This window comes from Protomyctophum bolini, assembly GCF_963924005.1.
Source record: "Protomyctophum bolini genome assembly, chromosome: 6".
NCBI classification, from domain to species: domain Eukaryota; kingdom Metazoa; phylum Chordata; class Actinopteri; order Myctophiformes; family Myctophidae; genus Protomyctophum; species Protomyctophum bolini.
The window spans coordinates 10,963,495-10,978,344 of record NC_137867.1 but is presented as its reverse complement, the minus strand read 5'-3'; the positions used below and the strand labels follow the sequence as shown (position 1 = coordinate 10,978,344).

The window sequence follows — 14,850 nt, the reverse complement described above, 5'->3', positions numbered from 1 at the left end:
TTTGAGAAGGACTGACATAGAAACATAGGTTTTTCAGAAAACTGTTTTAGAAGACATTTTTTTAAGAATCGTCCTCAGGTCTAAATGGGTTAAATGTTGTACTGTTCCACCTTTGTTTGCTGATTTCTTTGAGTGATCACTTTCACCAATTTCACTTGAATCCAGTATAGAGTTGCATCTCCTGATCGTATAAAGTCCGTATATATGTCGTACATTTTCTGTTTACTCAAGAGCCGGAGAGAGCGTTGTTACTGAACAAACACTCTATAGCAATGATTACCGAATATGGAGATCATATAACACTTACTTTAACCAAAGAAATAATCACTTACCACACCTTTAATCTTCCTTGCCATCATTATTTATTATCGCCATCAAAGTAGTATGTAAGTAAATGCGTTAATTTGTTGTAATAATAATAATAATAATAATAATATTCTAACAATGCTTCTTTGTCGCTGCTGTTGGATAACAGCAGATGAGGATTGGAGGGAGGAGGGGTTAAATTGTGTGTTGAGGGGCTGGGGGCGGGGTTACTGTATTTGACAGGTAGTGGAGGCCGTTGCCTGGCAACACATGCAGGTGGGGTTGACGGACTTGGGTGGGATGAGGTCGAGGTCTTCGTCGTCGGGGATCTCATCCAATCGGTAGCCGTCCTTCAACAGCTGGATGTTCAGGTCCTGGTTGATCTGCTGCAGAGACCGACGGAGGGACGGATGGACAAGTTAAAGGGCTATTTTTTTAAAGCATTTCTAGGGTCATTTTAACCCATTTAAGTTAAAAGTGTTAAAAAAAGATCTACAAGCTCGTAGATCTGCTATTTTAGCTAAAGTATAACCAAAAGTGGTTCCCGCCCAGATTGGTTTAATGTCTACTCTGGCTTTTGTGTGCACCCCAGACAGTTTTTGTTGTTTTTAAAATTCTGTGATTTAATATTAAGATATTTGATGTTCATTTTAAACTAACACTCCTTATGTGTGCCTGAAGACACACGTCTCTGCTTCTGTCCTCACAATGTGTGAGGGGGGCCATATTATTTTTAATGTATGGAATTTATTTTCAAAGTGTTTCAAAAATGTTTGCAAATGTCATCCTATGACACACTGGGGGACCCTGTGGAACCCCTTCAAGCACCCATGGTCCCTACATTGAGAACCAGTGTGCTAGGCAACTGAGAAACCAATCAGACATAATTAGCTAATTAAACAGTGGTAACCCACATGAATACACAATTAATTAAAGCAGCATAATGAGATAATGGTAATCTAGTTATTAGTCGGTGTTTTCGATAGTCAAATTTAGATTCCAGCACTGACGTGATTATGCATGATAACAATATGTCTGGGTGATAATTTAATTATATTGAAATACTCAACACTGTAATGTATATTGTCGCGGGCAAGGCGGCAACACGCTGTTGCGTTATTTGGTTTGGTTTTGGGTATCCTCGCGTCACCAGACTTTCCACCTCGGAGGAAAGCCTGGTCTGTGTTCCTAAATTGCCTGTGTGATCTAGACCGGATGATGAAAATAAATACAAATAAAAACCCCTGCATCGCTTTGTTTTGGTGCCCCCTGTTTGTTTTTAGTCTCAAACAAACTATTCCATGAAGTACTTGAAGAAACTAGTCGGATTCATATGCCACCTCAAGGCTTTTATTGGTTAGGCCCTAAAATGACGATGCCCTTGATCGCTGGGAATTATTTTTCGGTAATTCTGATTACGGTTTGTGGTTTCCGGCCTGATGACTACAACATGATGTAACTTATCATCCACTCCCGCTCCCATCATAAACCCAAAAATGGTAGGTGTTTGGGTTTTGTTAAAAAGTTAAATCTCTATAGTCCGACAGAAATCATTGCTATATAGAGCATGTCCTTCAACAGGGGGTTGCCCTAGGGTTCCTCAGAGTCACTACAGGGGGGAACACAATGGAAACAAGCAAAGGCTTTTTTTTGTGTCAAAGTCCATTTGGCGTTTAAAAAATAAATATATGTAATATTTTCTTAAACTGCCTGTCACGGGGCAACCCGTGCCCTATAAACAAAGACACATGACACTGCTTTCTATAACATGCAAGGACTATTTTAAAATTGTGTGTTGGAATTTAAATGATCACTGATTGCCAATTGTCTCTCCTGCACTGATGGTGGCATTTCCCTTGAGTAGGAAGGGGCCAAGTGCTATGCAGGAGAGGGGTTGTTTCTTATGCTTTGTCATTGAGTTTACAGGCTGATTTATACTTGTGTAATTGTAACGCATTATTGATAATGTTTAGGTTACTTTTATTCAAGGTGTTATTTATGGCAGTATTTATTTTAAAGTATTTATTGAGAAGAAATGTTGCTAATTGATTCTGTGTCCTGTGGTAGGATCCACTCCTATTTAAGGGAGGCTGCAGGGACAGACAAGTTAGTTGGATGTGGGCTTTGACACATAACATCCCTGAGGGAGCCTTGTGGGATCAAGGTACAGCCTGAAGAGAGCTCTCATCCGGTTTGGGTTTTGTTAAGGAGTGTTGCCCAAGTATTTATTTATCTTTTTGTCCTTTATTTATTTTTGTTAATACAGTGTGCTATTGAGAATTATTGCACTGAACTATTGTCTGGACTTTTGGTGGAGGAGTTTGGGTAAAAATAAAAGCCCTTAACTACAATTTCTGACTGTTCTTGGAGCCTTGGCCGTTCGGGCAACTTTACACTGGCAATAAAGTATTATATCAGTACGTTCTGTGGGGAACATTAGCCAGAAAATAGCCCATCTACAAGCACACAACGCTCCGCGCTGCGAGTCGTTGTGAGCTTGTAAATCACCTATTTTTGGCGAGAGGTTTGGAGAAGTATAAGTAAAGTAAGTACAGAGTGAGTAGACATTATACAAATGGTAGCATCTTATTATTTTAGAGAAGGATGAGGCTTGGCAGCACACTGCGTCAGGCACCCGGAACTAGTGGCAAGCAAACTGACACTATGGGAGCCAACCCAGGGAAAAGCCAGGAAAGGCTAGAGGCACACCACCTACGTAGATGTACTGCAGCGCGACAACTTGTGCTAACAACACTGTAGAGCTCATAACCCTCAGAGTGTGGAGGGTAGTCCAGTAGTCCCGAGTTGGTGTTTTCTAGACAGCACTCTTGCGTCGCATCGGCAGCATCTGATAATGAGCATTAGGGGAGGACCTGTTTCATGTGGAAGATGAGGTCAAACATGGGCGTGACGTGCTCCTTCGAGTGCCGTTTACCCAGAATGCACAGCTACTGTACCTGTTCCCTCACACATCTCACCTCGGCTGAGGAGTATCCTGACGACGAGTATCTGGACGAAGTCATGTCAAAGTCGTCATCACTGGAAGACACACACGTGCACGAGCACACACACACACACACACACACACACAACGCCACTTCACTTCACTTGAATGAATAGAACTATTTGGTGATAAATGGAAAGAGCATACCGGTATAACCTTTATTTTTTAAATAAATTTTTATCCCACGATTTTGTAACACATTCTCACCCAGTGTCAATTATCTAATGTAATCCTGGGCGCTACACTTCCTCTGCCAAGCTGGGGAGGCAGTGGACTGACCTCATGCTTCCTTATATGCATGAGGAGTCCAAGCTGCTTCTTTTCACCTGACGTAGCGTGTGGAAGGAACACGTTATTCCGACCAGTTCTGATCCCCTCCATAACACGGGGAGAACATGCAAACTCCACACAGAAAGGCCCTTTCGCCAACCCTGTCTCGGGTATGGGCACTGATGACACAGAGGAGACACCACGCCCCCAGCGGGAATCGAACCCAGGATCTTCTAGCTGTGAGGCGACAGCACTACCGACTGTGCCACCTTGACCCGTGAGCCCTTCATGTAACATAACAGACACAATATCACTGAGGATACAATCGTGTGTGTGTGTGTGTGTGTGTGTGTGTGTGTGTGTGTGTGTGTGTGTGTGTGTGTGTGCGCGTGCGTTTGTGTTTGTGTGTGTGTGTGTGTGTGTGTGTGTGTGTGTGTGTGTGCGTGTGCGCGTGCGTTTGTGTTTGTTTGTGTGTGTGTGTGTGTGTGTGTGTGTGTGTGTGTGTGTGTGTGTGTGTGTGTGTGTGTGTGTGTGTGTGTGTGTGTGTGCGTGCGTGCTTACCTGTCTGTGTCTAGGGCCACTAGGGGCTTCTCATCTGGACTCTGGTCTAAGGAGGAATAGCCTTTGTTGGGCACGACAAGGCTGGTAGAGAGAGAGAGAGAGAGAGAGAGAGAGAGAGAGAGAGAGAGCACATACACAACATACAACAGAGCGAGAGAGAGAGAACACAAACACAACGTACATACAGTTGTCAAATACTACAGGGCCGAGGCAAATATTTAGAAAGCTACAAGCTCACAATGCCTCGCTATTTTCACAATATTTAATTGTGTAACCGAGTCAAACTAAATGTAGTAGGCACCTTGGCTGGTAATCCAGCATGACAGTGTGTCGCGGGTTCGAGTCCTGATCCTGACGAACTTTGCTGTGTGTCTTCTCCCCCAGTTTCCTGTCAAGCTACTGTATATCTATCAATAAAGGCAAAAAGCCCCCCAAAAATATCTTAAAAGATCTGCTATTTTCAAACGTTTTTTTTTCTTTTTTTTCTTTTTGCAATAAAAAACACACCCGACACACACCTGCTTTTTTATTTATTATTGTAACGCCCAAAACACCCATGACTAATCTATAGCTCATTGATATGACCCCTTAGCTCTTATTTCGGCTATCTACAAATAGCCAAAATAGCCTATCTACAAGCTCACAAGCTTGTATTAAAGCATTTTCTTTTTGTTTTCTGAAAAATCTTCATCCTGGCTCAAAATCGTTTGAAATGAGAGCGTTTGGCCAAAGGCTCATCAATGTGTGTGTGTGTGTGTGTGTGTGTGTGTGTGTGTGTGTGTGCATGTGTGTGTGTGTGTGTGTGTGGGGGGGGGGGGGTGTCCTTGACATGGAGATGTTTGAGGGCAGCATGTAGTTACCGTGTTCTGGCCATGACGTTGTTTTTCTTGGGTTGTTGGTTCACAGGACTGCCCACCGCGTTGGTGTTCTTCAATGAGCCTTTTCTGGCCATCTCTCTCTGTTTCTCTGCACACACGTGTGCACACACACGCGTGCGCACACACACACACACACACACACACACACACACACACACACACACACACACACACACACACACACACACACACAAACACACACACAGGGAGCATGTTTAGCTATTTAGAATGTAGCAATTGATTTAGTTTTAGTCATAGTCATTTTGAAAACTAAAATTAAAATCCTTTTAGTTTTAGTCATAATTTAGTCATCTGAAATGGTCTAGTTTTAGTTGAATATATATAACATTTTAGTCCAAGATCACATGATTATATCTGCAATTACCTCTACTGACTCTACTCTACTAATTTAGTTTTAGAGTTTTAGTCGTCAAAATTAACACTGGATGAAGAGTGAACAATGTCCAACACAGTCACAAGACAGTAGTTATTTCAATCAACCACTGCTTAGTTCGTTTTTAGGACAATTACGGGGAAATAGCAGATCCATACACTGTCAATTTCTTCGAATTTGCTCAATAAATTGTTATATACGATTTTGCAACCCTTTTTTTCACCCAGTGTTCAATTATCTAATGGCGCTACACTTCCACTGCCATCCTGGGGGGAGGGGGCACAGCGGACTGACCTCATGCTTCCTTCTACGCATGAGGAGTCCAAGCTGCTTCTTTTCACATGACAGGGGAGAGTTTCCCCGTCCAGACATAGCGCGTGGAAGAAACACGTTATTCCGACCAGTTATTATGTTTTTGAATTTGAATCCTGAAAATAGTTTTGGGCTCCATTTTCGTCACCGCTAAGCTAAACTCCTTATCCCTAAACTACTTTTTTTTACTATTTTGAAAAACATTTTTGAATAGTTCAACTAGCCAATCTACATTGACACGTTGTTAGCTTGTAGACTGGCCATTTAAACTATTCAAAAATGTTATGCAAAATAGTAGAAAAAGGCAAAGAAGTTTAGGGATAAGGGGTTTAGCGGTGACACAAATGGAGCCCCTGCAATATCTACACTGTACTGGAGAGATGAATGCAAATGATACTGAAGATTAGGCTAACTTTGTTGGTGGCTTTTCTACTAAAGTGGAAATACAACCACAAGGGGAAAGATCATGTATTCAAAATGTTACAAAGGTATACTACATTACTTCATCATTACCAAAACTAAATGTACTCATTGTACAGAATTCTTCCAAAATGTGTTCAGAAATAGCAGATCTACAAGATCACTATGAGCTTGAATATTTGCTGTGAGCATGTACATTGGCTATTTTCGAATAGCCAAAGTAAAAAATAGGGCTTGATTGGTTAATGTTAATTTTGTAATCATTTAAATCTACAAAGTAACTGTAGAAAAGAGTCATCCTACTTATCAACAGCAACCCTCCCCCTGGCCTACTCATGGACTGGATCCACCCACTTCCTGCTGTCACTCCTTCTCAATCAGTAATTTCACCTGCTCTCACTCACACCTTAATCAGTTGCCAGCTATATATACTGCTTGAGTGCTTGTCTCTACAGTCATTGTTTGGCAGCAGCAGCAGCAACAACAACAACAACAACTCCACCACCACCACCACCACCACCACCACCACCACCACCACCACCACCACCTGAGAGCCCTCTGTCCTGGAGCCTCATGCCTTTGTTATGCGTCAATGAAGTGAGTTCAGTTCATGTATTTATTGGTTATTGTGATTATTAGATCTCAACTGTTTGCCTTGAAACTCTATAGAGAAGATGGTGTGTAATGCGCAGTGCACATAATTGACTTGTTCAGTATTCATGGAAATGCAGTATTTAACCTATCGAGTTCATTGAAATGTGTTTGTATTATAAGTTTGCTTGGTACTCTTTAATGTATCTAGTGGTAGCTACCCACCCACACCTTGAGTACCAAGTTTGTATTAGGCCTAATTGTCTATTTATCTGTATAAATGTGATGTGTATATAATGAATTGTAATTATGTTTCTCTGTCTTTTTATAGTAAAAACCATAACGTGAAGCCTCACCAACTCCTTGCTCATAACCAAATGCTCATGTGTGCAACGGAAAAATAAAGGCTTTGATGGAACTCTGTGTATGCATTCTTGCCGATGCACCATGGTGATGTTAAATATCCTGTGAACCTAGAACTCTTATCTATTTAATAGTAACTAAATAACCAAACAATTGTAGAGTAAAAAGGTACAGATTTGCCTCTGAGATATAGCATGAATGCATAGAACAATATAAAATACTAAAACGACCTTGAAATTGTACCTAAACTTGCAGTACTACAGTAACAGTATTTGTACAGTATACTGAAGTTACTTTTCACCACTGCTAACCAGGACAGTGACATTTAGTCTTTTCCATGAGAGGAAGTAGTGTACATGATATCGTAAGGAAGTGGGCTCATCTGGCAAATGGAATTATGTTTAATCTGATTTGACAATAAGGGAGCATCAATCCACTGTGTGTCTCTGGGTAGAAAACCATGGGGGGAACAAAAAGCCAGCTTTGAAATAATCAAATAATTGAGAAGCTGACTCTCTCATCCACAGAGACTTACAGAGGCAATATGTCAATGTATATCGGTAATTTGAACGTTTCAAATAATTGAAATATGATTGTGTGTGTGTGTGTGTGTGTGTGTGTGCGCGCGCACGCACACTGCTATATCAGTGGTTCTCAACCAATTTCACGTCAAGGACGTATTTGCCCACGGACCCCCATCTCAAAATATTTTGTTCCAGGAACCCACAGAAGCAAATATTTTAGTTAAAGGATTAGAACACTTTTCCTATGTGTGTAATATTATGTGGTTTTAGATCTGAGCTCATTTCCTTCCTGGACTACAATTCCCATAATGCTTTGGTGCACTGCTCCTCCTTGTGGATAGGAAGTAAGTGAGCCCAGTGTCTTTGACATCAGAGACACTGGGCTCACTGCTAAAATCTAAAATATCTAAAACCACATATTTTCACACATAAAGACCCCCAGGAAAGTGTTCTAAATCTTCTAAACGTCGGGGGGGCAAAAACGGTGAGGTTTCCCTTTAAAAAAGTTTGATTTAAAAAAATACATTATATTTTATTATTATATATACAGACTCATAAGGGTCCATTTGGTTCCATTTGTACACTCTCTGAGTTACAGACCCATAAGGGTCCATTTGGTTCCAAACTATCATTTAGCTGGGGACCCCCTGGAACTCAATCAAGGACCCCTGCATGCTGCTTTGGGAACCACTGCTCTACGCCAAATCACTTTAGCAAAAATAGCTGGATAACAAGCTCACGAGACTTGTGAGCTTTGTAGATCTGATATTCTTTGCCGAATGTTTCGGTAGGGTTCACGTGGTTAATAAAGGGTTTGAATTAGAAAAGGTGCCACTGTAAAGGAACAAAATATCAACCTCCTGCTACAGTATGTCTGTCGCTGTCCATGGTGCTGAACATGGTTCTTGGGGCGTCCTCCAAGAGCCTAGTTATAGCTTAAACGGCTTTGAAGTCAAGACTTGCATTACTTAAGCTATAACTAGGCTAAGTTTGAACTTAGTGTGAGGTGATGCAACTGGCTCCAGATTCTATACGCATGTGTGACTGGTCTATCTGTCACACCGTCACACCGTCACCTAGCCAGATGGCATGCACGCTACAGTGTTTTCCATTGCTGTTGCATCCAGGGGTAAAAGCAAAAAATAAAAAGACGGAAAATGATTTTCAGACCATAAAATCATGTAAAATCACGTTTCCCTTAAGTTCTGACCACCTTATGATTGCAGTTTGCACACACGATGGGTTCAGGTGCATCCTCGGTTGTTATTGAAGAACCCGGTAGTACTGCCAGGTGCTCTGCCCTGACGACCGACGCCTGTTCTTTCACTACCAACTACCAAGTCGATTATCGCTCGACTGCCTTGAAAATGCGGGAGGTTTTTCACTGTGGCGTGAACTGTGAATTGCGTGTGCCGGTCCAATCATGCGATAATGATGGAGTTTAGTGAAACTTAAAGGAGGGTCGGACGCGACAGTGCCTTTGACAGCACAGTCCAGAAAAGATTATAGATGAAACAGAAACACCACCCCGAAGTGTTTCCATTGGCACGCCTGTATGGGTAACTTTTGTGAGAGACAAATAAATCCTCTCAAATCTCTAATTGACAAACACAGCAGCGTGTTCCGCAGTGCTGTCTAATTTAATGCAAGAGAACCAAACATAAGCACATTTATAGTCAACAAAATAATTCCATTCCATCCTACAGTACCTGTTGCGTGGTGTAATCAACTTTCGATTTAGAACTCCAGTGACTTCCATTATTCCTGTAATTTCATCTTTTAGACACTGCCATGATCCATATGGAGAAACTTCCATAACTTCAGTGGTAAATTAAATGCTACTTTTAAGTCAGAATAGCAGGGCGAAATCGAATCGAGCACAACAGACTTATAGTTGCGCACTGGTGTTGCGTGCAGTATATAGCATACAAGCTCACAGCGCGTAGCATTCGTGACACGCTGTGAGCTTGCAGATCTGCTATTTACTGTCCGCGCAGCAGTGCGCACGACACCGGCACGCCAACACTTCGGTGTCGCCGTATCGGGTTACATTCAGTAGCGCGTGGAGGGTTCTGAGCAGCTGATCGATGTAAATATTATTTGAGTGCGGATGGAAGCTTGGTAGTTTGGACTTTGGAGAGATCTCTTGACTAGTAGCAAGTACTTTATATGCTGCGTTTTGATGACTTAATGTCATTCACAATGTGGCCAATGGCTACATACAGTCATACACCCCCCACCCCCCTTATTTAAAAAAAAACTGTCTAAACTAAGTACTGGGGTTCATTTAAAAACATTTGATAACCACTGCTGCAGGAGGCCACAGTGCATTCATAAACAGAGATCATTCTCACGTACCTATCTTCATCTGCAGGGGCGAGGGCTTATAGTTCATCGTGACGGGCTCTCCCTCCCGGGGGTCCGACTCTGCCTCTGAGGCCGTGGACGAAGCTGGGTCCTGGAAACGTGCACGCACGGACGGACGGACAGACAGACAGAAAGGTAGTATTAATGTTATTGTCACATTACAGGTCTACATGTGTAAAGAAGCGTGGGCATGGTCAAATTGAAATTATTAATAGTAGTAGAATAAATAAGGATTTTGGTCAGTCATGCACATCCCTACTACTAGTATCAATGCATCAGGTTCACATAATGTAATCCACATGGTAGATATAGATCCACAAGGAAACGTAAAGTGCAAGAACGTCCTGGAGTCAGGCCTTGTACGGACAGGCTATTGTATTAAGTATTATGAAGTGATGGGAAATCTGAACAGATAATGGGCTTTATTATAGTCTAACAATCCCAAAACGACTATATAGTTATAGCTACGAAATCTGCACAAAACTTTGCTCTGTATAGCACATAAACCCAGCTGTTGGTAGTCATTATCATGATGACCCTGGTGCCCTGGTGTGTTTAGTTTGACTCCGATCCAGAGATAATATAATATTACACTGCAAGCCTGCAGAACTAAGGCAAGGATGACCCTGCGGGCGATGTGACTTCAACAACATGACAATTATTTAAAGCCTTTGCCTCTATTTCTCTACGGCAACATTGTAGCCTACAACAAAGTAAAATACAGTTAATTAAGTGGTTAACAGACTAATCCATTTTGTCAATTATAAAACATTACATGTCTTTGACATGAAAAATCTTGAGGACTCAACTCACTGATAGCATTGAGACTATGGCAGTGGTTCTCAAAGTGGGGTCCGGGGACGCAGGGCCAGGGGTCTTTGAGCGAAATGAGTTAATATCAGTCTCAATCATTCATTTTAACCACAAAGCCCTAATTTATAATATGGCTATCCAAACAGAGCAGATGGGGGTCCACGGCCAAATACATCTCAATTTGGGGGTCCTTGACACGAAAAAGTTTGAGCGGCACTGGACTATAATAACATGCGGGGATGCAGCTGCCGCTATAGTGAGACATCACATGAGGAGGAGGAGGACGCTCGCTTGTTTTCACCTAGACATGACGGATGATGCTGGGCTTCACTACGCAGATTCCAACCATCCCACAAAAAATACAAATCAAACAGCCTATATAGCCAGCTTACCTTACGTTCATACCTTTAATAATGATTATTATTATGCAAAGGCACATTTGTTCTGGTTCATGGTGTGTCTCGCTGGGGTTTAACAATCATAATAATAATAATAAGATGTATACCTATATCTTTAGACGCATGGCCAGTGTAGAATCATCAAATAGCTTTAGGCCTCGTTCAATCACAATTATATTTGTATCGTGTTTTTGGGGGTGCAACAACAGGGTCGTTTTCATAACTATAGTTAAAGGCCCAGCACTGATTCATCATCTCTAAAATTAAATATGAAACAATAATACATACGAGCGGCTGCATCTCCGACTGATCAGCCTGCATCTCATTCTCCTCCGCCTCCTGAACGGCGCTTGGGACTTGGAATCTGTCTATTTCTTCCATCATTTTGGCGACGCTGGCCTCTAATAATCGCCCTCGCCTCCTCTATAAATACAGAATGTTGACCTGGGCTGCGCCGCGCGTTGTGAATGGTGGCTGAATTTCGTCCTCAGATTTGTAAGGATCCCAGCGGTTCTACGCTTGTCAGCCTCATCTCATCCCAGCTGCCAGGCTCACCCAAGTATGTCGATGATGTTGACCAGTATGACGACTGTGGTGGTGAGACTCCAGTCCTTAAACACCCACTTCCGAGGTTATATTATGGGGTGGCGTAATTATATAGGGTAACAATTCCGGTGTAGCAGCCTAGCCGGCGACACAGTAACGGTATCGCCATCTACGTTGTCACACCGAAGTTAGTACCCCATCTAACTCTGCCACTCTAGGTGAGCAGACTGGGCACTGTAGAGACATCACCTTGATTGATTGATTGAATTGATTGAAATATTTATTAACAGTTTGTAGAATTACAGTAGGCCTACATTTCAAGCACAAACTCAATACAAAGACTGTTAACTGTGAGTGGACGACCCAATTAAGCATTACACTTGTTTACAACAGGGTCCACATTGTTCAATTCATCAAAACATTTAGAGACATACAAATAGACACTTCTATGTAGTTTTGCAGGAATTCATCATATAGGAAGCAAAAAGGGAAAAGATACATATACAGTGAGGGGAAAAGGGGGGGGGGGGGCGGTGGGGGGGATTCAGATTTTACAGAAGCCAGTTTCGAATTGCAGCCATCCGTAGGTGCCCTTTGAGAGTGGTTTTGAAGGAGTCAAGGGATTCACATGTCTTAATGACTGTTGGTAGGGCGTTCCACATTTTGGTGGCATAGGAGCGACAATAATTTAGTCCCTTGTTTGTGCCGAATCTGGGTTGTACATGGTTTGTTGCACTCCCTCTGGTGTTGTGGGTGTGGACTTCGTTTACATTAAGGAAGTATTTAGACAGGTACATGGGTACCGTATCTTGGTGGTGTATCGAATCTTGTGGACCAGACCCATTGCAAGATGCTGTACTCTGTCGTCGACCCTAAGCCATCCCAGCCTGTCAAAGTGGGCAGGGGTGAGGTGGGTTCGGGGGGTGAGGCCAAGAAGGAGCCTGACCAGTTTGTTTTGGGAGGTCTGCAGCCTTTGTTTTTGTTTTTGTTTTAGCCTCGATGTAAAATTGGTTATTTTGACCAAAAGGTTAAAACATTTAGTAGGAAATGGTCTTATAAGTAAATGTAAACAGTAGGCTATAGGCCTACATGATGTTAACATGCACGGTACAACATTTTCAGACAAAAATGTATCTTCAACTTCTTGTCTATAAATAATAATAATTATTAATAATAATAATAATAATAATAATACAAAATGTTATTTATATTTCACTTTGCATTTGAAACAAACCTCAAAGTGCTACAGTATTAGCATAAAACAATCTAATATATATACTACTCTACTACTACTAAAAATCAGGAATACCCCCCCTGACTTGGCCCTGCCAAGTTCCAGCATGTGTGTAAGCTGAATTGTGAATGGACTTTCTAGGTGAAAGTGCCTAAAGAGCTGCCATTGAGCCCCATTATACATTTCTCAAATTTGAAAGCGCTATATGTATTTCTAAAACTATGAAACATTACAAAGATTCCTTTTCAGGCAAACATGTCCACCGTAAGATGAACCTAAGTAGGCTAGAATGGGGTTGGTAGGTGGAAGTATGTAGGACTAGTAGCATGCCAAAGTTTGTGCTATTGCCATATGCATGTCAAACGTCACTTTCATCTAGAAACTCCATTCACACTTTTTATTATTCAGCTTACTGTGGAGACACATGCTGGAACTTTTTTTACTTTGAAATGTTTTATAGTTTCTGAATATTTAACTTAAACGCCCAATGCATTCTCTATGGCAATAGCACAAAGTTTGGCATGCTACTAGTCCTACATACTTAAACCTACCAACCCCATTCTAGCCTACTTAGGTTCATCTTACGGTGGACATGTTTGCCTGAAAAAACGAAAAAGAAACGAGGATACATTTTTTGGGCTATAACCCATCTTTTTTCATTTTTTCATTTTTTTCAAATCCTCAAAAATGATGAAAAACGGCGTGCTATAGTATGCCGTACGATATGGGCTTTAGCCTTTAGCCCATGGTCCAAAATTATGAAAAACTAGGATAATTTTGTTTTTCAAAAATTCAAAAAACGATGGGCTATAACCCATAGCGAAACTAAAAGGTTTGCTTTGGACGAATATATCTGTAACTGTTTCTTTGATGGAGGAGAATACCACACAGCAGCAGTAGCCTACTGGAGCCATAGCAGTCCACACTGCTGTTAAAGTCAAGTGTGCATGGCATGCTTACCGGCTACGTGCTATAAAGATTGATGAAAAGAATGAGACATTGGCTGATGTCATAACCCATGGCAAAGTATTGGGGAAAATGCAAAAAAACGGGTGTATTTTTGGTACCAAAATGTCTATAAATCATTTGGAAAGGCTTTGTGAGTGTATTTCTGGACTTGGTGTTGTTCACATATGTGTTCTGTGTATCTGGGAATAATTTATTGACAGCCTACACAACCTACTGAGCACTTTAAGAAAAGAAACCTAGTGTTTTACAATAGGCGAAAATGGGAAAAAAAAATAAAGGCTTCATTATACAAAAATGGCCATAACTTTTTTTCGCAGTGTTTCCGGCAGAGCAGGCCTCTCATTCTGTGGACCTTAATGACCAAATTAATAGAAAAAACACAAAAGAAAGGTATAGCATGACATCACAGGTTCAACCCATTTTCAAGAGCTTTTGGGCCTGTGGATCCCCGACTAACATGTTTAAAGTAGTTTGTCATGGACAGACTGGGAAACTGACTTGTTGCTGCCATCTAGTGTTCACCAGCAGACACTGCATGTGTCTGTATATTATGGATGCAGCAGTTCTTGAGTTCTTGACAAACCTTTTCATATTATATAATTTGTGGGTATTTGTCAATGACCCACAAATTATATAATGTATACAATATATGTCTGTCTGTCTGTCTGTCTGTCTGTCTGTCTGTCTGTCTGTCTGTCTGTCTGTCTGTCTGTCTGTCTGTCTGTCTGTCTGTCTGTCTGTCTGTCTGTCTGTCTGTCTGTGCGTGCGTGCGTGCGTGCGGCTTGTAAATCCACACAGCTGTTTGAATGGATCACGTGATTCATTCACTCTGACGGAAGACACTATTGGACGGTCTAGAGCCGGATACAGGATGCGGGGCTTATGATTTAAAATGGAGCC

General features: G+C 41.6%; 1 protein-coding gene across 2 annotated transcripts; it reads right to left on the bottom strand.

The window, feature by feature from the left end:
- Window positions 1-493: 493 nt before the first annotated feature.
- Window positions 494-11,716, bottom strand: LOC308317393 (protein FAM219A-like). 2 transcript variants are annotated; one of them, XM_080766362.1, is made up of 6 exons: window positions 11,490-11,716; window positions 9,982-10,081; window positions 5,002-5,107; window positions 4,142-4,222; window positions 3,285-3,345; window positions 494-692 (listed from the first exon to the last, which is right to left on the bottom strand). In XM_080766362.1, the coding sequence occupies exons 1-6, from the start codon at window positions 11,583-11,585 to the stop codon at window positions 534-536; spliced, it is 603 nt and encodes a 200-aa protein (XP_080622488.1). In that variant the 5' UTR covers window positions 11,586-11,716; the 3' UTR covers window positions 494-533. The 2 variants fall into 2 exon arrangements, with proteins under 2 accessions (XP_080622488.1, XP_080622489.1); XM_080766363.1 differs by having other exon boundaries at window positions 494-689; window positions 11,559-11,716.
- Between the last annotated feature and the right edge of the window lie 3,134 nt (window positions 11,717-14,850).